At 34.4% G+C, this 23,738-nt stretch overlaps 1 protein-coding gene across 13 annotated transcripts in view; it reads right to left on the bottom strand.

The window, feature by feature from the left end:
* The window catches only part of LOC105463367 (ankyrin repeat and sterile alpha motif domain containing 1B), a 1,291,052-nt gene that overhangs the window by 1,091,714 nt on the left and 175,600 nt on the right, over positions 1-23,738 (bottom strand). For all 13 annotated transcript variants that reach the window (XM_071072455.1, XM_071072454.1, XM_071072448.1 and 10 more), the window contains exons 3-4: positions 12,584-12,740; positions 6,786-7,082 (exon numbers count right to left, since the gene is read on the bottom strand). In XM_071072455.1, coding sequence (XP_070928556.1) covers positions 6,786-7,082; positions 12,584-12,740 — 454 coding nt within the window. The remainder of the gene's footprint in view (positions 1-6,785; positions 7,083-12,583; positions 12,741-23,738) is intronic.

Here is a 23,738-nt window from a genome sequence, read left to right as displayed (position 1 = left end):
GAAGAACTGAATGTAAAATCTGAAAGAAACTGTAAAATTCTGGGTCAAACAACTAGAAGGATGGCACCGCCTTTTGACAAAATGGGAAAGACCAGGTGATATGGAAATTTTTGAAGAAAGGGGTACAGATGCTACATTTTCAGCTTTGGAAATGCTGAGTTTCAGAAGCCTATTAGTCATCTGATAGATACGTCCATTAGGCAATTACATACACAAATTGAGAGTTAGGGTGGAGTCTGAGATGAAGAAATAGACTTGGTAATTATCAGATAAAGATGATATTGGAACCCAAGAGATTGGATGAGGTCAATGAGGAAGTAGGTATAGACAGAGAAGAAAAGATGTTTGAGTACTAAGCCCTGGGACACTCTGATGCTTAGAAAGCAAGAAGATGAGGGCAGTTAACTATGGAATAGTGACATGATAGATTACATTATTGGCCTCTCCTTTTATATGCTCTTTGCCATATGACTTTGCAGTTCTTTCCACTTATATAAGTTGAGGATATTTCTCTACCTCTTTATTTGAGGCTTGGTTTTGCGACCTGATTTAGCCAATGGATGGTAACCAACATGATGCAAGCAGAGGCCGAAACTGTGCTTGCATGGTTGAGTTTACTCTCTTGTGTACAGTCAATGCCCCCCTGCCTAGTCCCAGGAGGAAGATAATAGACACGTGGAGCAGAGATCCCCAGGCTAACTTACAGCATCAAACATACTTCCCCCAGCTTCTTCAAGAAGTCACCAGTGAACTAAATGAAAACCAAAAGACAGTGGTATCTCAGAGGTCAAAAGAAAACAGTGGTTCAAAGAAGAGACAGATATTGACTTTGTCAGTGCTAATGATGAATCAAGTAAGAGGAGAAGCAGGAATTGACTGTTGGATCTAAAAGTATGTCAGTCATTAGACAACTTGACAAAGGCAAAAACAAGGACTTTTAAAAGAGTGAGGGAGTTAGAGTGGCTTCAAGAGAGAATGGAGGAAAGGAATTGTGAACAATGAGTAAAAACAAGCCTTTCCAAATACATTGCTATAAAGGGGTCAGAGAAAGGGGATGGTAAGGAGAAGGAAATGTGAGATCAAGAGAGTTTTTAAAAGATGAGAAATACTATATCTTTGCATCCTTATGGAAATAGTACAGTTGAGAAAGAAAAAACTTATGATATTAAAGACAAAATATTTGTCAGAGTTCCCAAGTAGACAAGAAAGGATAGGATCCAATGAATAAGTAGAGAGGAATTAGCCATAGATACAAACCTAAAAGGTTCATTTAAAGCACCAGGGAGGAAAGCAGACACAGGTACGCTGGCAGATGTGCTGGTGGAAATTTGTGATTGCTTGTGGTTTCCTCAGTGAAATAAAAGCAGTATCATGATCAGAGAGGGATGATAGAGAAGGAGGTGTTGAAGTGTTGCAAGAGAGATGTCGTGAAATTATCATCTAGGGAAATCAGAGAGTAAATGGATTATAATGGATAATTCTTGCTTATGCACATATCTTATTTCTGGTGCCACTATAAGCCTTTGAGAGCAAAAACTGTATCTAATTCAGTTTTGCATCTTAACAGGTCTTAGCATGGAAACTTGTACTCTTTATTATTAACTTTCTGTCATTTTACTTTAGTAGTCACATAAAGTCTAATTGGCTTAAGGTTGTACTAGTTCTTTAACTTTTCAAGTTTTGACGAGAGAAACTTATAAGAAACTCACACAATGAAAGCACTAGCATGATATGGCACTATCGCTACCTGGCAACCCAAAATCAAGTTCAAAATCCATAAAAATAATTGCTAACTTCAAGAGAAAATTGCCCATTCAACCCTACTTTCTTAATATCTTACTTTGACTGATTCTCTTTACTAAAAATATTTAAAGACTAAAGGGTTTATAAGTAAATATGATATGAAATTTGCCCAAAGTATTACTTAGTATTTTAAATATGTGTTATAATTTAAAATTACTCAGAGAGTAATGATGCAGAAAATAAACCTCTAGAGCAAATGCTAACATCAATACTGCATTTAAAAACATATGTAGGCTGGGTGCACTGGCTCAAATTTGTAATCCCAGCACTTTGGAAGATCAAGAAAGGAAGATCAGTTGAGTCCAGGAGTTCAAGACCAACCTGGGCAACATAGTGAGACCTTTTCTCTACAAAAACTAAAAAAATTAGCCGAGCACATCAGCACATGCCTATAGTCCCACTTATTCAGGAGGCTGAAGCTGGAGGATCACTTGAGCTTGGGAGTTCTAGGCTGAAGTGAGCATGACTGCACCACTGCACTCCAGCCTAGGTAGCAGAGTAGGACCCTGACTTTAAAAAAAAAAGTAAAATAAAATCAAATCACATGCAATTGCTAGGAAAGGACAAGATCCTTAAAAAAATCTATAAATTTTAAAGATTTAGTCATAATAAGTTGAATGTCATTGAAGTCTAAAAGTACAATACTATAATTTACCAAATGGGATTACTTTTAATACTGCTAATTCCCAACAGGTTAGTTAAAGCAGTTTAATGAATATTAAATCTACTGAAACAATTTAAGGTTACTAGCTACATTGTTCACTCTCAGCCAGTGAGAATATCAACAAACCTACTTGATATTAAAAAATTTTGCACTGAGTCTGATGGGGAAAACTTGGTAACAATGAATTTGAGTAATAAAATTAAATATTCATCCCCCCCCCAAAAAAAGGCAATGAGACAAAAAAAAAAACAAAACATGTTTTCTATGAAAAAAGCAACAATAACAAAAGCAAAATATCAACTAAGGCTAAATAGAAAGATGTCAGTTCTACTTCCTAGAACTCTTAGAATGAGTGTCAATGAAAGAGGTTATAGCAACACAAAAGTTGCCCATCTTAGACATCACCCCTGATGCTTCTGATTAGGTGTTCAAAGTGATCTAAACATATTGTCTGCCTTTCCTCTGATATGTGAGTAACAAATCCAAATGTGGTGAGGACCAAGCAGAAAATCTAAAGAAATGACACTGGCAATGATATAAAATGGTAGAATGAGGTCGGAGCCTTGGAAAGCATTTACCCCATCTAAAAGCACTCAAATTCAATATTTTAAAACACTCTTTAGCCAAATAATGCACATATGGAAGCTAAATGCCACCTAAAATTCAAAGTCCTGTTGGACTTTCAAGGTCCTCTCCAAATGTCACTTCTATCAATGACTTCTCATGTTCTTCCTCTTAAAATCCATATTTTTCTCACCCGTAGATCCATAGCTCTTTGTTTCAGCATTTATTATATATCATGGATGGAAGTTATTCTTGCAAATTTTTTGTCTCCTCCACTAAGTGTGGGGCAGAGATAGTTTTGATATTTTATTCTCCAAAAGCACAAAATATAGTGTTGTGCAGAAAAAAAGGACACATTGTATATATTTATAAAATTGAATTTAAACTCTTTCCCTTCTGGTCATCTAGTACAAAACATGAAAAGATCTTGGTCAGGGATGCCAAGAGGTTTACTGACCTCAGTCAGAGTGAAAGTCCTTGGTTATATTGCAGTCTGTGCAATCAAATTTAAAAATATTACAGAAGTGTGAAAGCAGTACATCTAGATTAGAGAAATTCAACATTTATACAATAAACATCTAGTTTATCATTAAACAGTTTTTAGGAAAATAACTTTGTGAGTCACCTACAATAGTAAGCATACCTACTTATTTTCAATACCATTTTGAGGAGAAAAACTGTTTTTCCTTATTAATATGACTGTTAGAAAAAAATCCTATGCTTTTTTGAGAGGCTGCCAAAGTTGAATAAATAAGAAATTGAGAAAAGATCTTAGGTTCAGGGTGCTAGCCTTAAATCTGAGATTGGAAGGCCTGAGATTTTTCTAAATTCAATAAAGAAAACTCTGGAAATACAGGATTCAATCTCTGAACAATTCCTAGGAAAAATAACCCCATTTGTGAGCATGTATTCCACCTGGAGTGTGTAAATTATTTGCAGAATTTGCCACATTTAGTCCCTCTGGGTGTTCACACCCTTTTACAATTCACACCCTCTTCTAATCCAGAGGTAGACTCTATTTTCCCACTCCTTGAATATGGGTTGCCTTTATGACTTGCTTCAGCCAAGCAACATGGCAGAAGTGAAGGTGTGCTAGTTCCAAGCCTAGGCCTCAAGAAGCCTTGTACAATTCTGTTCTCTCTCTCAGAACCATGCATGCCATGTGAAGGAGCCCAGGCTGAGCTGCCGAATTATGACAGACAAGTGGTAGTCTCACCTATCACCCTAGACAACATCCAGCCAGCCTCTGAAACAGAAATACATAACTGACTTGCAGTTGATTTCACACACAAGAGAACCCAGCCAAGACCAGAAGAACCATCAGTTGAGCTTAGACTAAATTGTCAATCACAGAATTATAAGTTAAATAAAGAGTTATTGTGTGTTGCGGGAAGTCAGGGACCCCAAACAGAGGGACCGGCTGAAGCCATGGCAGAAGAAAATAAATTGTGAAGATTTCATGGACATTTATTAGGTCCCCAAATATTTTTATAATTTCTCACACCTGTCTTTACTGCAATCTCTGAACATAAATTGTGAAGATTTCCTGGACGTTTATCACTTCCCCAATCAATACTCTTACAATTTCCTATGTGTCTTTACTTTAATCTCTTAATCCCATCATCTTCATAAGCTGAGGATGTATGTCTCCTCAGGACCCTGTGATGATTGCATTAACTGCACAAATTGTTTGTAAAACATGTGTGTTTGAACAATATGAAATCTGGGCATCCTAAAAAGGAACAGGATAACAGTGATTTTCACGGAACAAGGGAGATAACCATAAGGTCTGACTGCCTGCCAGGCCAGGCAGAACAGAGTCATATTTCTCTTTTTGCAGAAAGCAAATAGGAGAAATATTGCTGAATTCTTTTCCCAGCAAGGAATAACCCTGGGAAATGAATGCATTCCCAGGGGGAGGCCTCTAAATGGCCACTCTGGGAGTGTCTGTCTTACGCAGTTGAAGATAAAAGTATGAAACACGCCCTGGTCTCCTGCAGCGCCCTCAGGCTTGCTAGGATTAGAAAATTCCTGCCTGGCGAATTCTAGTCAGACCGGTTGTTGCTCTCGAACCCTGTTTCCTGTTAAGATGTTTATCGATGACAATGCTTGCCCAGCGGGACATGGAACCTCATCAGTAATTCTAATTTTGCCCTGGCCTTGTGATCTTGCTCTGCCTCTCTGCCCTTGTGATCTTTTATTGCCCTCTCAAGCATGTGATCTTTGTGACTCACTCCTTGTTCGTACCCCCCTCTCCTTTTGAAATCCCTAATAAAAGCTTGCTGGTTTTGCAGCTCAAGGGGCATCATGGAACCTTCCAATATGTGATGCCACCCCCAGAGGCCCAGCTGTAAAATTTATCTCTTTGTACTCTTTCTCTTTATTTCTCAGACTGGCTGACACTTAGGGAAAATAGAAAAGAACCTATGTTGAAATATTGGGGGCTGGTTCCCCCGATAATTGTGTTAGGCTATTAAGTTTTGGGATAGTTTGTTTCACATCAATGGCTTACTAATAAGGGGAAGTCACAATATGACAGAAAGCAAAAAAGTCTCTGGAAGATAAGAATGCTGCCATTAACTTAGAAGCCAAGAAATAACCATGAAAGGAGGAAACGGCCAAAAAAAACCCACAAAGACTTACCCTGGAGTTGGTACTAACTTAAGACAGGATACCAAAAATAGGTTGTGGCCAGGCCAAGTAGCCCACGCCTATAATCCCAGCACTTGGGGATACCAAGGTGGAAGGACTGCTTGATCCCAGGAGTTCAAGACCAGCCTGAGCAACAGAGCAAGACCTCATCTCTACAAAAAATACAAAACTTAGCTGGGCATGGTGGTATGTACCAGCAGTCCCACCAGCTACTGGGGAGGCTGAGGCAGGAGGATCACTTGAGCCCAGGAGGTGGAGGCTACAGTGAGCTGACATCACGCCACCCACCACTGCACTCTAGCCAGGGCAACAGAGCAAGACTCTGTCTCAAAAATAATAACAATAATAAAATATATTAAATTAAATTAAATTAAACTTTATAAAGTAGGTTGACCATTCTTGTGGAAAAACAAAACTTATCCAAATCCTATTCTTCCTCCAAAGCTCACCTCAAATCACATCTTTTCCATTTTTTTTTCTGATTGCCCTTAGGCATAGTGATCATTCCTCCATCAGTTATGTATAGACAGTACATTACAGTGGAAAGAGGCCTGGACTTTAATCAGTAAGTCCAAATTCACATTCCAGTTTTATCAACTATGCGTCCTTAGGCAAATTTCTTAAATCTTTGAATCTGATTCCTCATCTCTTCACTGAAATTTAATAGTTCTCAATCCCACAGGACAGCTGTGAGAATTGAATTCTAAATGTGTCAACATGCTCAACACAAAGTACATACTCAACAATGTTAAAGTGAATTTTGATCCATTCATTCATTAAACTCTGACTGGATTCCTATGGTATGTTAGGCTGTGTGCTAGATACTGGGACAAAGGAAACAATTACTAATGATACCACACACAACTGCCATCTACTAACTTCTCATGTATATAGCCCTCAAATTAGAATGAGGTTAGAGATTATGCCTTGTAGCTCTTCCTATTTCCCAAAAGTAGGTGGTATAGTACCTTGAATTTAGTAGTTACAAAAATACTTGTGAACAATTTGATTAAAAGATTTCTCCATACAGGTTTTCACATTTGAATCCCAAGGCCAAGCAACAGCATCATCACTTTTAAAGCATAGCTAAAAGCAGACTCACTTGACAGCTCACATCCATTCCTGCCTCCAGCAGCACCTGCACGACTGCTTTGTGGCCATTGCGTGCAGCAAGGTGAAGTGGCGTGTGCTTGCGAGTGTTGCAGCTCATTAAGTTAGGATGTGCACTGATGATCATTTTTACCACTCTAAGCCGTCCGTAGAGTGCCGCCAAGTCCAAAGGTGTTTCCAGCTTGCTATTCCTAATGGTAGGGTCAGTGAGCTCTTCTAGGAGAACAGCAACTACTTCTGAGTGTCCATATTGAGCTGCACAGTGCAGGGCAGTTTCATTTTCATTGTTCTGTTTAAGACAAAGATTTTTAAAAAGGGACATTTTCAGAAATTCAGTTTGTTATCAAAATCTTAACACAGTAATTTAAAACCTGCAATGCTTTGAAAACATAAGTTAAAATTTGTCCATTTTAATAAGTATACCTAATGGAATTTTATATTTGATAAAAGTATCTAGGGTTCATTGAAACAAAAATATTTTTTTATTTTTATCACTTTAATAGAAAAAGTCCAACATTTCCCTAAATCATATATGCCAACTTCCAAAAATGATAAATGATTTAGCCATGTTTGTCAGAGGCCCTCCTGGGTCCAGATGGACAGTAATGTCTGCACTGTGCATCACATCTTTAGACATTTATTAATGAGAGAGATCAGTAACAATTATAACAGACTTTTAATAGACTGGCTTTCCAAGACAGATGAGAAGGTAAATTCTTGGTAACAAAAGATTTATAGAAAGTTTTCCCAAATTAAGTTTCATTTTATTTTCCATGTAATTACAAATCGTTGCTTCTTTTGGAAAGAAAATGAGAAGATTCTGGCCCTAAGATATAAAAGTATCTTTTTGAAACATTATCATGGGTTGTGAGGATGGACCTAGACCAATTCCCAGATAAGTTACTAGGAGTATCATATTACTACATGTCCAGCTTATAAGTATTTCAGTTGAAAATCAATGAGATTTTCCTAGAAATTTATCAAGATTTTTTTAAATGTTAAGATACAGAAAACTGAACCCAGTTGCAAGGCAGAGGGACCCTTCAGACTAGTTGAGCAATATAGGTAGATGGTGTATAGGTATGTCAGGTGGTGAAAGGGTCAGGAGAAAAATGAACAAGAAATTTTAGCAACAAAAAAGCAATGACCCTAAACGAGGGTTCTGGAAAGAAAGAGCAGCTGCCACCATCAGAGTTATCATTGTAACTAATACTACGTTCTAGACACAGTTGCATTTTATATATGTTTACTCATTTAATCTTCATTATGAGACAGCTATTATTATCATTATCTCCATTTTACAGATGAGGAAACTGAGGCACTGAATAGTTGAATAACTGGCCTTCCGTTATACAGCCATTTAGTGGTAGGACCGGGATTTGAACACAAGTAGCCAAGACCCAAAGTTGGTGTTCTTAACCATCACACATACCACCTTCCAAAATAAGAACTATTACTACTACTATTTGTTAAGTGTCTAAAAACTTTATCTATTGTCTCATTTAACTCTTACAACAATCCTCCAAAATTTATATTAAAATTATCTACTTCATGGACAAGGAAACTAAAATACAAAAAGGTTAAATTACATGTCCAAGTAGAATTAAGATACTCTGCAATCTATATCTGACAAATTCAAAACCAATGCTCTTTCCACTATACCATGCTGTCTGCCATGTGTTGCTATATTGTCAAAGAAGAGCTGGGAATTAGTGATCTGAAAGCAGAATTTCTCAAGACTTTGCTCAGAAAAACACCAACCAAGAATAGGAAGTAGCTGTTTAGACAGATGTTCTGACTAAAACAAAAGGACAAAGAGGGTTCAGACCCAAACAAATCTTAATGTTCTAGAAAGTAACTCAAGCTTGCCCTGGATGATAGAACAATGTAAGTTAGTTGAGAGTCTAGAAGGAAGATTTGAAAATTTAAAAAGGAGTAGAGTGACAAAGGGAAAATAGCACTAGAAAAGGCCTTCTTACTACTTTACCTTGCAAATAAGTATCAAGAGAGAACATTTGAAGGTTAAACCCAGAGGGAAAATCTACTCTTTAAAGATAATCAATGAAAAGTTAGGACCTGTTAGATGGGGAATCCAGCTGAGGGTACTGTTTCTTCCATTATTTGTCAGAAGGCATTCTTGGTTTGAAAGTATTACTATAATCTACTTCTTCATAAACATTGATCACATACAGGTTTAGACTCCCTGGTCTTCTCACCTGTTTTTCTTCTCAAGATTATAAAACAGCCAATCTTATTACTTCACACCATGAAAATATGATACAGATATATACCTCCTGACCAACCCAAATTTCCCCTTGGTCTGAAACAGATTCAATCTTATTTTTCAAAATATAGTATCTCTTTGAGAAAAGAGAAAGGCCAATTATGAAATAATGATTCCTCAAAGGCCTCTCTCCTGTTCCAGAGCCCCAAGCCTAGGAAATTACAAGCGCAAAATTGAAAAATTTTCTAATAACACTAATTAGCACTGTTCAGATCTCAAGGGAAAATATTTCAATCATTCAAGATCTACTCAGTAGAAAATGTTCACAGATTTTATCCATGATCAACACATACTTGGATTGGCACTTCAACGGATGCCACAATGGTGGTACTTTTACAAGAGCATGATTGTGTATTTGTGTATGCTCACAAGTGATCTAAAAATCTAATTTGAAATAAATAGGCTATGATGAGGCACTGATTAATAATTGCTAGTATGGCTACACAAAATATTCTTTAAAGGTTTTTAATTCCTTCTTTTTTACCAAATGGGTATTCTCCGAAAAATTAGGACCCTTCCAGATAATGGATGATAGAACAAAACTGGCTGACAAAAGCCATTTACCAAAAGCTCTTGCTTCAGAGTAAAATATCTAACAAGAGTTGGATTCGAGTTTTGGTGAATGGCAAAGGCAATGAGTTTTTGAGATAAGGCCCCTCTGGGTTTTGCCCGAACGTTAAAGAAACAAAAAGAGGAAGAGAAGGTAAAAGGGAGGAAAATATGAATGAAATTTAAAGAAACTGAAAATTTTCAATTTAAAGGAAATTTAAATAGCAAACAGGAAATAATCAGATGATGAAAGAGAAGAAGGATGTGGCAATTATAAAAACCATAATCCAGGGGGAGTCCACTTTGTTTAGAAAGGTGAACAAGACCTAGGTTGAAGTGTTAGCATGTCAATTACTTGATCTCTCCAAATTCATCTTATCTGTATAATGAGAATATTATTTTCCCTATAAACTTTATAATGTAGTTTATAAACCAAAAGAGACAACATATTTTTAAAAGGCTTTGTAAACTTTAAATATTAAAATGTAGAATAGAATTATTTTTAAAGAAAGCTGTATTAGAAACCAAAACTTTCAGAAATCAGAATGAAGCCCTGACTATAATGCATAGTTTTAACATAACATAATGCATTACTGGTTGAAAGCTTAGGCTTTAGATCAGAAAAACCTGCGTTCAAATATTGGCTGCATTTCTTAGTAGCTGTGATGTTATGGCCAATTTACTCTATCTCTCTAAGGCTGTAACTCCATATATATAGTAGCAACAACAATCTAGGGCTTAGTAAGATAACGTGGATGAAGTATTTTGCATAATGCCTGTCATACAGTAAACAATCCATTAAGCAATAGGATTTAGGATGACAATACCAACGTACTATTGTGTAAAGGGCTCTGGAGTCAGAGTCCTGAGTCCCAGTCTCAGTTTCAGTCACTCAGTGACATGTGGCCTTCGACAAGTTGTTTAGTTTTACAGAGCATGATTTCTCAACTATAAAATGGGAGTGATATTATCAATTCAAAGGATTATCATGAGAATTAATTAAATAATATTTTACAGGTGAAAGTGTTTAGAACAGTGCCCGCTTTACCTTATGTCTCAACAAATGTTAATTACCATGTTTATTTATTTTCTTTATTGTTTAAATACATAAAAGTTTACAATTAACAAAAAGACTCTGTCCTATTCAGAAGGAAAAACGAAAGCTAAAATTAAAAGTTATCTATAAAAATAAAAATCCCACATCAAAAATTTTAGGAGAAATGGCATAGAATGGGAAAACTATGGTCGGTATTAAAAGAGTATATATATATATATAAAAGAGTATATATATATATATATATAAAAGAGTATATATATATATATCTCAAAGAAAAAAATACTGAAATTATGGTATTAAAAATCATAAGAAAGTTTCAACTTGTTGCCAATAGAAACCACAACACAAAGCAATAGAGGTGGACAAAGAACTTCGAATACAGTCTCCTTAAAAAGACACTTTTTGTAATTTAATTGATCTGTTCAACATTACCAAAAACAAGTAAGCATTTCTCTTTAAAACATACAATAACTTTTCACTTTCAAATGTAAATGAATACTATATGCTATTTCTTATTTTCATGTCATTTAAAATCATCTTGTTTGTAAAAACTAACATCTTCTTGTTTAACCTTGGATTGATTTTCCATTGTATTATTTCAGGTTTGCTTTGCAGTATTCAGACAATTTTAAGAATAACCACCAGATGGCTCATCTCATAAATGATCTAACTTTTGGTTTTCTGAGGAAGAGAACAGCATTGTCAGAAATTTCCTTTTAGCATGGTATGATGATAAAGATAGCCATATCTGTCATGTTTTAAAGACTGGGTGCATTCTTATTAAAAATTCTGCATTTTTGTAACCTGTAAACATGGAAATTTTTATTGTGATAAGTTTTAATAAGACACTTTTCCAATTAATAAAATGTTTTCCTGATTAATCCTTTCAACAACTGCATATATATTTTCATTGAAAAAATATGTATTTTTCTTCCCTTTGCTGTTTACAGCGATTGTTACTTTTTATCCTTCAGTCTGAATTTCAAAGTCCGGCAAAGTCTGCATCCCTTTGAACAATATGCTAATTGTGCTTTATTAGATATGTTTGCCCTAAAGTTACCTACTTGCATTGATATTGGACAACTGCCAAACTGCAGCTTAATGCCGTGATTGTAATTCAATTGTTGGACTGCCTGCTGGTTTTCAAATATAGTTTTACAAAATGGGAACAGTAGGGGGCATGCAGAGCTCAAGATGTTTGTTATCATACTGTATTAGGGGACCATATTTTACTATCTGGAATCTGTGGTCTTATCTGTTTAGAATACTAACAACGGTATTCTTTTTAAAATATGTCCATTATGTGTAATATAGAGATTGTGTACTTACAAATACATTGTCAGAATCATACTGCTGCTGTGTTTTATTCAACTTATTCTGGGCCTATGTGTTTGTGTGTGTATATACATATCAAAAAATTTCAACTTAATATGTGACAAGCAACTTTATATACTATATTTCACATTTTGATTCACCAGAGTACTTAACTGTGAAAGTGCTAAGTAAATGGTAAAGCATTATGCAAATGATAGGCATATCATTGTTTTAGCATTGAAAATTGTATTAACATTCTAATTCTCAGTACAAACATGAATTCTGTTCTATCTTTAAATATTCAATGGCTATAAAATGGCTGATTATATAAGACAGGCAAAAATATTACAACTACTTCCTTTATGTAGGATTTTCCCATTAACAAAGTATCTTTACAAATGCCCAACTTAGTCCCTGCACATCATATCCAAACACCAAAGAATTTTTCAAATTTCTCCTTTTAGGAAATTCAGCAATGGAAAGGCCTTTGAGCAGGGTAAAGATAAAATTAATCACATTTTCAATATTGCTTTGCCTTTGTAAAACTAGAAAAATTACATCATAAGCAAACATTTGGCAAGTGCACCTGTTCATTGACCCTGGAATGTGATGGTCCATGATGAATAAGAATCTTCACAATTTCCACATCTCCTTTCCAGGCAGCCAGGTGAATAGGAAAATATCCTTTATTGTCTGCTACATTTGTTGATGCCTCATACTGAAGTAGTTTGAGAACTATGTCCCTAAGAAGGAAACAACAACAACAAAAAATAGGCTGAGCAAGACAAATTGCATTAAATAGATAATTTTAAAACAATACTAGATGCTGGTTGGGAATTTAGAGTAATCACTGAAGGTACTAAGACATAAAATTGGGTTTCAAAGTTTTTGTATACTCAACATTTGGCTATTTTACTTACCTGGAAAGCCATCATCCCATGCCTCACACACACACACACACACACACACACACACACACACACACACATACACAGAGAGAGAGAGAGAGAGAGAGAGAGAGAGAGAGAGAGCACGTGTATTGACTAACCAATTAAACTACTTAATAGAATTCATATAGGCAAAATTTAACTTATTTCATTAATTAGATGAGTTAAGTAAAATGAAGAGGATACCAACTCCCATTTTTTTTAAAGAGGTCTTTCCAGATAGCCCATATCTGATACTTAGCTTGAAGGAAAAGTTGCAGTTACAAACGTACTCCTAGGTTTACCAAAAAAAAGTTATAACACCAAGGAGACATTTATAAAATCTACACATCATTCCTACAGAGAATTGGAATAAGAGATTTAAGGGGCATGTAAAAGAGAAAGAAAGTGCAGTATGTAAGGGACCCTGACAAGCTAACTGTAGTACTAGCCCAGGGTTAAAAAATAATTTTAAAAAATTTAATAACTTCTCAGTGATGGCGCACAACACACTTTGAGTATGTCTTGTTCCTACTTCTGTATTCCTTCACCTTTCTTCTTCAAGCATAAAAACATTTCAAAAGGGAAACTCATTGAAAAGACAAGTTCCACCATTAATGAAATTTCAACACATAATCAATATATTCTACCTAAAAAATTGTGAACTTAATCCCCACCAGCTTTTCAAAGTAAAAATTCTGAACTGCATTACTCAACCTTAGAATTAATTAATAATTGTTAGCATACATTATATCAAAATATGCATCAACAATCAAAAGCAGTAATTCCAAACAAAACTGTATTTTCATTTGGATGCATTTAAGAAGCAAATTCTATTAACTCACTAAATGAAATGCTAGTCAGACACATATAAATATATATGTAATTACAATATATAATAAAGTTGTTTCTTATATACAACAAATCACTAATGTGGAGAGTGAACATAACAGAAAGATTTACATTTAAATATTTCATAAAATCAGACTCTAGATGCAAATACAAATGAAAAAATTTGGAGGAAATTTGAATAGAAGCAAGGTTAGAATTTTGATAGCTCACAAGAAAAACAGGTATGACATAACACAAAATTATGGTAAATGGTAAAACATGCTGTACAGAATGTGTCCTAAAGTCACAACATTTGACTTAATTGCTAAATGTAGGAAATCATGATGGAAAAGAAAATACAAGAATATGTTGTAGAAATATTTAGAAAGTTCCAAGGAGTCCTAAATTGTCTGATGATATAATTTCTGAGAAATTTTTTTTTTTTTTTTTTTTTTTTTTTTTTTTTTTTTTTTTTTGAGACGGAGTCTCGCTCTGTCACCCAGGCTGGAGTGCAGTGGCCGGATCTCAGCTCACTGAAAGCTCCGCCTCCCGGGTTCACGCCATTCTCCAGCCTCAGCCTCCCGAGTAGCTGGGACTACAGGCGCCCGCCACCTCGCCCGGCTAGTTTTTTTTTTTTGTATTTCTTAATAGAGACGGGGTTTCACCGTGTTAGCCAGGATGGTCTCGATCTCCTGACCTCGTGATCCGCCCGTCTCGGCCTCCCAAAGTGCTGGGATTACAGGCTTGAATTTCTGAGAAATTAAGAAATAGATTTTAACATTTCTCTTTGAAAAACCAGCATTATTTTACAAGATCTGAATTTAGAAGACTTGGATTTGTGTCCCAGCTACGCAATCTACCTTAGGCTGTGATCCTGGAGAAATGATAATCACACACCACATAATGATAATTTGATCAACAACAGACCACCCGCATATATAATGGTTGTACAAAAAGATTATCATACCTCATTTTTACTGTACCTTTTCTATGTTTTGATATATTTAGATACATAAACACTTTATATATCTATTGCGTTACAATTGCCCACAGTATTCAGTACAGTAACATGCTGTGCAGGCATGTAACTCGGGAGCAATGGGTCATACCATGTAGCCTAGGTGTGCTACAGGCTACACCATTTAGGTTAGTGTAAGTGCACTCTATGATGTTCACACAATGATGAAATCGCATAATGAGACATTTCTCACAAAGTATCCCTGTCATTAAGCAACACATGACTGTACTTACTCTCATTTTATTTTTCTTTTCTTTAGGAGATACTATAATAATAATGTCTACTCAAAACTGGTAATAGCATTAAATAAGATAAAAAAGAATTCACTCAATAAATAGTAAAGCACTATACCAATATTAGCACTTGTTCCAAGTAAAAACAAAATACTTTAAAAGTGAAATGAAATGCTTATAGCAAGTCACTTTGAAAAAGAGAATCAGAAAATCAGAAGGAAACTTAAAGGTTATCCAGTTCACATGCTTCTCCCCATTTCCCTGCCAAGCAAGGGTTGTTATATAGGGTCTTCCATTCTGACATAAATAAATACATAACTTCAATGAGGTAATGAGAATTCAATACCTCTGAATAACAAAAGCAGGTAAGAAAAGATCTGAAGTCCCAACTCTCTACTATTTACAAACTTAGTTATCTTGAGGAAATTAAGTAACCTCTGTCTCTCTTTCAGATATTGTGAAAATAGAATTTAGAGATTACATCTTGGTGCCAGTTTCAAAGAGTTATGGTGTGAATCAAATGAGAGATAGATATAATTGTAAAATTATGTATACAATCAAAAGTTGTTCTCAAGGCAGATTGTCGCAATGTTAAACAATTCCAGTGATTCCTTTTTAAATAAAATATTTCAGCATTTAAAAGGGAAAATAATACCAAAAGAAGTTAGTCAAATTAAATACTGGGATCTAAAACGTAGAATTTAGCCTACTACAAAACAGACTTCTCCAAGTTACTGTCAAAGACAACTGTGAGAAGAGAGCAATTTCATTTCTTAATACGTAAGGAAATAAAAAATATATTCTGAAACTTCTTCTCCTATAAAGCGTTTCCTTTCAAGGGGTAAACAGAAAAAGAAAGATTGATGGGATAATCAATTCTATTTCCTTTTACTCTTGTTCCAATCACTTAGAATTTCATTTGTTCTTTGGCTCAAATTTTATTGACATTTTCTAATAATATATGTGATAATATATTCACTCTTCTTTATTTATCAGGAAGATTTATGACAACAGTGAAAAAATGTCTATTTTAAAAACTGACTTAGTAATCATTTGTATCTTCTAGTATTACCACCATCTAATATCTAAATCAGAAAAGAATAATCTGTATGTTTATAAAATTGCCTTTGGAAAACACTAAGATCCTAACTACACATTATTTTTAAGTTTTGAATAATGTATTTATTTTAATAAATAAATATTTTGTTAAATGTGCTTATTTTTATTTTTATTTCAATAGTTTTTAGGACACAGGTAGTTTTTGGTTCCATGGATGGTTAAGACTTTAGTGGTAAATTCTGAGATTTTAGTGCACTCATCATCTGAGTAGTGTACACTGTTTCCAGCATGTTGTGTTTTATCCTTCATTCTCCTCCAAACCTCCCTCCACCAGTCCCCACAGTCCATTATATTACTCTGTATGTTTTGGCATCCACATAGCTTAGCTCCCACCTATAAGTAAGAACGTATGGTATTTGGTTTTCCATTCCCTAGTTACTTCACTTAGAATAATGGCTTCCAGTTCCATCCAAGTTGCCACAAAAGATATGATTTCCTTATTTTTATGGCTGAGTAGTGTTCCATAGTGTATATATACCACATTTTATTTATCCACTCATTGGCACTTAGGTTGGTTCCATATCCTTGCAAATGCAAATTGTGCTGCTATACACATGCGTGCATGTGTCTTTTTCATATAATGACTTCTTTTCCTTTGGGTAGATACCCAGTAGTGGGACTGATGGATCTAATGATAGATCTTCTTTTACTTCTTTAAGGAATCTCCATACTGTTTTCTATAGCGGTTGTGCTAATTTACAGTCCCACCAGCAGTGTAAAAGTTCCCACCAACTTCTTTTTTTTTTTTTTTACTTTTTAATTATGGCCATTCTTGCAGGAGTAAGGTGGTAGCTCATTGTGGTTTTAATTTTCATTTCCCTGATGATTAGTGATGTTGAGCACTGTTTCATATGTTTGTTGGCTGTCTGCATATCTTCTTCTGAGAAACGTCTATTCAGCCCCTTTGCCTACTTTTTGATGGGATTATTTGTTTTCTTCTTGCTTATTTGTTTCAGTTTGTAGATTCTGGATACTAGCGCTAATTTGCAAATATTTTCTCCCACTCTGTGGGTTGTCTGTTTACTCTGCTGATTATTTCTTTTGCTGTGCAGCTTTTTGGTTTAATTAGGTCCCATTTATTCATTTTTGTTTTTATTTAAATGTGCTTATTTTAAAATTTAAATTTATTTTCAAATTTTTGTTTAAATTGAGCTCTACATCTTATTCAAAGATATCAGCTAACGAATTGGCTGAGCTCAGATTTCTAGTGTTAAAACATATTTGTGAAACAAAGTTGTATCTCTGATCAAGTAAGTACCTGTCAGTTTTACTGAGTTATAAGTAGAATAAAGTATTAATCAACAAATTATGATTAATCATTCTTATGATATATCCATACGTATCAAAAGTAATATGAACTAAATAGGCCACTTTCATCCAGGCTCATTAAGAACAATTTAAATTTCAGATATAATATCTAAATTAGAAGAGTAGTTAATATAGTGTAGTACCAACTTAGTATTTTTTATTGATACATAATAGTTGTATATATTTGGGGGATGCATGTAATATTTTGATATATGCATACAATGTATAATGACTAAATCAGGATAACTGGGGTATCCATTGCCTCAAACGTTTATCTTTTCTTTGTGTTGGGAACATCACAATTTCTCTCTTCTAGCTATTTTGAACTATACAATATTGTTAACTTTAATCAGTCTACTATCAAACACTAGATATTATTCCTTCTAACTATATTTTTGTATTTTAATCAAATCTCTTCTCCCACCCCCCTTCCCTTCAAAGCCTCCTATAAACACCAATTAACTTTCTACTTCCATGAGATCTCCTTTTTTCAGCTCCCACACATGAGTGAGAGCATGTGATGTTTGTCTTCCTGTGCCTGCCTCATTTCACTTAACATAATGATCTCACGTCCATCCATGTTGCTGCAAGTGACAGGATTTCATTCTTTTGTACAGTTGAATAATATTCTATTGTGTATATGTGCCATATTTACTTTATCCATTCACTCATTAATAAGCAGGCTGATTCCACATCTTAGCTATTGGGAACAGTGCTGCAATAAACTGGGGAATGCAGATATCGCTTTGATACCCTGATTTTTTTTTTTTTTTTTTTTTGGAGCTGTACCCAGCAGGGACATTGTGAAATCATATAGTAATTCTATTTTTAGTTTTTTAAGGAACCTCCATACTTGTCTTCCATTGTCATTGTACTAACTTCATTCCCATCAACAGTGTATCTGCATTCCCCTTTCTCTGCATCCTTGCCAGTAGCTATTATATTTGTATTTTCAGTAAAAACCATTTTAACTGAGGTGAGATGATACTGTGATTTTAATTTGCATTTCCCCAATGATAGTAAGGTTGAACATTTTTTCATATGCCTGTTGGTCATCTGTAAGTCTTCTTTTGAGAAATGTCTATAATCCTTTGCCTATTTTTAATGAAATTATTTGTTTTTTTGCTATTGAGTTTTTTAGTTCCTTATACATTCTGGCTATTAATCTGTTGTTGGATAGATAGTTTTCAAATAATTTTTCCCCATTCTGTCGGTTGTTGAAGCTGGGAAAACTGGATAACCATATTCAGCAGAATGAAACTAGATCTCTGTGTCTCAACAAACACAAAAATTCAATGAAAACGGATTAAAGATTTACATCTAAGACCTAAAACTATGAAACTAGGAGATGAAAATATTGGGAAAACACCTCAGGACATTGGTCTGGACAAATAATTTTTGGGTAAAACCTCAAAAACATAGGCAACTAATGCAAAAATAGACAAATGGGATTACATCAAGCTTAAAAGCTTCTACACAGTACTTTTTAAAATTATTTAGGTTGAGCCTCACAGCTTATTCTAAGGAATCCACAAATGAACACATGGTCTGTGCTTGGTTACCTGGCATGAAATATTCACTCATTGATTGATGAGCATTTGGGTTGGTTCCACGATTTTGCAGTTGTGAATTTTGCTGCTATAAACATGCATGTGCAAGTAAATTTACTAATGCAACCAAATACTACCTGGACCCCCATAACTTACTGAAAAATTAAAATTAAAAAAATATATATTTATTGGGACTGTGAAAAAAAGAAATATTAAGTTATGTTGCTAATCAGTATCTGTAGAATAGCAAGCAGCAAAATAATCCCTATGTATTAAATGTAAAGTAGCATTTTCTGATATCCAGCATTTGACAAATAACAGATACTCTAAAATCCTAAAGTAATTGTGATTGACAAGAACATAGAAAAAAATATTTTAGAAAATGGAAATGGAAATGGAATAATACTTTCCATTTCCCAGGAACAAAGTAAAACATCAAATTAAATTTAATAACATCCAATGTAAATAACTGCAATAGTTTGCAGCTTTAAGCTAATACATGTAAGTTCAGGTAAAAACAGGAATTCTAGAAGCACTGATTTTTGCTAGTACATTTAATTCACACCCATTTTCTGAAAGATATAAATACACATCTGATTAATAAAAAATGTATTTCAGTAAGCTCAGCATATGCTCTGAGCAAAATTAAATAAGTTGGGAAGAGTCAACCTTCAAATTTCTTTGCCTCAACGGCAAGATTCCCTGTAATTAAATCATAACCAAAGAAGTTTATTTCACACCATCCTCTTTTGCTTGTTGATTGAGTCCAAAGAATTTCAAAATAAATGCAAATCATCTACATATGGATGCAGAATTAACAACTAATGAAACTCTCAGATTTAATAAGGTCCTTTTGATTTCAGATTTTCTTGACACTTTTACTTCTCTCTAATGGGAATCAAGTTGCAGATGTGTTCAAGATGGTCAAAAGATTTCAGGACAATACGTCCCATTTTCTAACTGAAGTTTCTTTACATATTGAATTCACTCTCATAGATTTCTAGATTACAGAGTGAATAAAGGCAAATTTTAACTAGTCTGTATCCTTATCCAGGAAAAAAATCAAGCTGACTAAAGATGCTTCTAGTTATTCAAAGAGCAACTTCAGAGACCAGATTATACAATTTTTAGAGGAGGTATGCCTCTTTTATTAGAAAACCTAAGAAAGATCAAATCAAAAATACAGATAGCTTATTATATGGATTCTAGATCCAATCTGATACACAATTTGGATTACAGATAATGAGGTCTAGCATGCATTAAATACTTTAAAAGGTAGAAGAATAGAAAACACTTTATGTGTATATAAAACAATATATATATTTCAGAGATACAATAACGATTTGCTGATATTTTTCAAAACAGCATACAAGTATCACAATATACCAAATATAGTTTAATAACACTAAACTTAAGAAAATAAATAAAGGACTATCTGTTAAGTAGAGAAGAAAAACTGAATTAAAATATGAATATACAGGTTTAGTATAATCTCACAGGGATACGATTGTTACTAAAAATAAAGGATGAAGAGAGGAAAAAAGTCAGAAAAAAAGGAAAAGTAAAGGAAAAAAGGAAGGAGAGAACTAGGGAAAGAAGAGGAGAACAGGGAAAAAGGGATGAGAAGACGTGGGAGGCAGGGAAGGAAGGCAGGCAGGCAGGCAGGCAGGTAGTCTGGCCAGCCAATTGCTTTTCAGAATAGAATTAAGGGATTTGAATTTGTACTAGAAATACATGTGATGATGACTCCTCCATATTTTAAAAAGAGAAAGAGATACAAAGAAATAGGTCTCTACCCTATCTATGGAAATAATTTATAATACTTGCAGTAAATTTTGTTCTATTAACCATGTTTTTTTTCCTATTATTTGATGGTAATAATTTTCCAATCTGTAATTACAAATAACCCAGGAAATCACCAGTAGTGTGCATTTTCCATTGTGTTCTGATCTGACTAATTGAAGATTAATTGCTCAATATGAAATAATGCATTTCAGGTACAAAATGCTGCTTCGTTTGTGGATTAACTAGCATTGATAAACAATGGCTCCCAATGAAAATGTACAAAATCAGAAAAACTGGTTTAATTTTCAGTATGAAGGCTTTAGATTATATGTTGGGGGTAGGGGGAGAGTTTGTGCTCAAAGCAAAAGAATAAACTATATGACCCTGAAACATTATGCTGGCTCTATGATTCTATGAACTTTAGCCTACCAATCATGTTTATGGAAACAGTCTATAGCAGATGGATACAACAATAGCAACAAACGTGGAAATGATGTGTTTCTGTGCAGACTGCTAAGGCTTGCTTGGGAAGAATACAATATAATCATTGTCACTTACCTCTGCTAAGTGAGAACGCAAATAAAAGAAACACCCTTCTTCTCTGGTTCTGAGATACATTCTGTGACACTATTTTCTCCTTCAAATATCTTTTAAACCAATATTAAAATTAGCATTCCATGTAAACATATGACAAATGATTATGGGAGGCAGGCCAGAAATATATAATGTGACAGAGAAGAGCCAGGGAGAGTTTAACAACAAAGGGGAGATAATGCAGAGAACTGGTAAAAGCATAGACTCAGAACCAGAACACTTAAGCTCTAGACACAACCCCACTTTAATATCTACGTGGCCATTAAGTCACTTATCTAAATGGGCATTATTTCTCCATCTATAAAATGAGGGAGGTGAGAGGTGTCAGGTAGAATAAGTGATCTCTAATTGCACAAGTTCATAGATAATTTAAACATGCAAAATCAGGAAACATATACTGTATATGAAAATCCCAATTTCAGAACTGTAGCATCACAGTACATAACTGAGCCATAAATAATACCAACACAGTGTATCATTCAATGTTATAATTGTAAGGAACAATGGAGAACATCGAGCCAATCTATTCAAGCTATTGAACTGAGGCCTAGAGATGTTACATAAATGGTTCAAGATCACACAACTAGCAGAGTTGGGGAGATGGGGTTAGAATTTTCCTGCTTTTTCCAATGCCTATAGGATGACACCAAGTGAAATCTTACTAGAACTAAAAAGAAAAGATAAATGAGACCTTTCAGATAAAAGCACAGATATATAATTCCCATAGACTATCTGTAATTAAAGGGATCTTAAAAGATACCTAATCAAGTTATCTGTTTGTGAGACTCTTAATGATTGCTATTCAATTTGCTTAAATTATCTTCACTTTCTAAATTGCCAAAAAAAAAACAAAACTTATGTCATGGGTCACAGAAAAAAACATATCTCAACAGTTAGAACTTCATAGACTATCACGTATAAATCAGTATTTATTAAATACTTCACTGAAAATCCAGGAGGGATATGAATGCTAATCCATTTTGGGACAATATTATTTTGAGAAGTGCTTACTTACAATGCCAATCTGAGAAGAACAAGAAAAGCAGTATGCCTCAAATGAAAGGTCAGGCCCGATACATCCTGCCCATTAGATGTAATAGAATTTATCTTCCCAATTGGAACTAAAAAATTTGATAGTGGCCTGAATCCATAATTCAGATAGCCAAGAAGCCATCAGGATTATATTACTTGAGCTGATTTGTCTTTGTTCCTGATGACTCAGGTAAAAAAAGAATAAATAACAATATCCTCCATTAAAATATTTAGATATCTGGACATACTTTCCATTCTATAAAGGAACAGAAAAAAAAGATCTGGCAAAATAGTTCTAAATGAGATGATATAAGACAATATAGACTAGGAACTGAATAAAAATAAATATAATTTGGGAATTCCAATACTAAAAATTTAAATAATGAAACATAAAGTTTATAATAGTTTGTGTAACTCAGGTGATTCTCTAAACAGACTGATAGCATTAAATTTATACATTTTAAGAGGAAAATGTCATTGTGATCAATAATGCCAAAAAAATAAATTTCTTGCAGTAAGAGCTTTATGACCACCAAGCCTAAGATTAAGTATGAAGAAGACCCTTGAATCTCCATTCACAGAAAAAGAGAAATGTTAGGTGAAAAAACAAAAAGTAACTAGCATTTACTTTTTAAAAAATAATTTCAACTTTTATTTTAGATATGTGCAACTTTTATTTTAGATTCAGGGGATACCTGGGTATATTGTATGATGCTGAGGTTTGGGATACAATTTATCCCATCACCCTGATACTGAGGATAGTACCCAATAGTTTTTCAACCCTCCCTACCCCCTCTAATGCTCTCCAGTTTCTATCATTGCCATCTTCATGTCCACAAGTAGCCAGTGTTACATTCCCACTTGTAAGTGAGAACATGTAGTATTTGATTTCCTGTTCCTCCATTAATTCACTTAGAGTAATAGCTTCCAGCTGCATCCATGTTGTTGCAAAGGATACAATTTCATTCTTTTCATGGCTGCACAGTATTCCATGGTGCATATGTACTGCATTTTCTTTATCTAATCCACCACTGATGGGTACTTCAATTGATTCCATGTCTTTGCTATTGTGAATAGTGCTGCAATGAGCATGCAGGTGCATGTGTCTTTGTGATAGAACAATTTATTTTCTTTTGGATTTATACCCTGTAATGGGAATGCTGGGTTGAATGGTAGTTCTGTTTTAAGTTCTTTAAGAAATCTCCAAACTGCTTTCCAGAGACTGAACTAAGTTTTACATTCCCACCAACAGTAAATAAGCACTCTCTTTACTCTACAAAAGATGCCAACACTTGTCATTTTTTGACTTTTTAATAATAGCTATTCTGACTGGTATGAAATCGTT

The sequence above is a fragment of the Macaca nemestrina genome, chromosome 10 (assembly GCF_043159975.1).
Source record: "Macaca nemestrina isolate mMacNem1 chromosome 10, mMacNem.hap1, whole genome shotgun sequence".
Classification (NCBI taxonomy): domain Eukaryota; kingdom Metazoa; phylum Chordata; class Mammalia; order Primates; family Cercopithecidae; genus Macaca; species Macaca nemestrina.
Note: the sequence above shows the minus strand (reverse complement) of the source record. Positions and strands in the feature narration are given on the sequence as shown.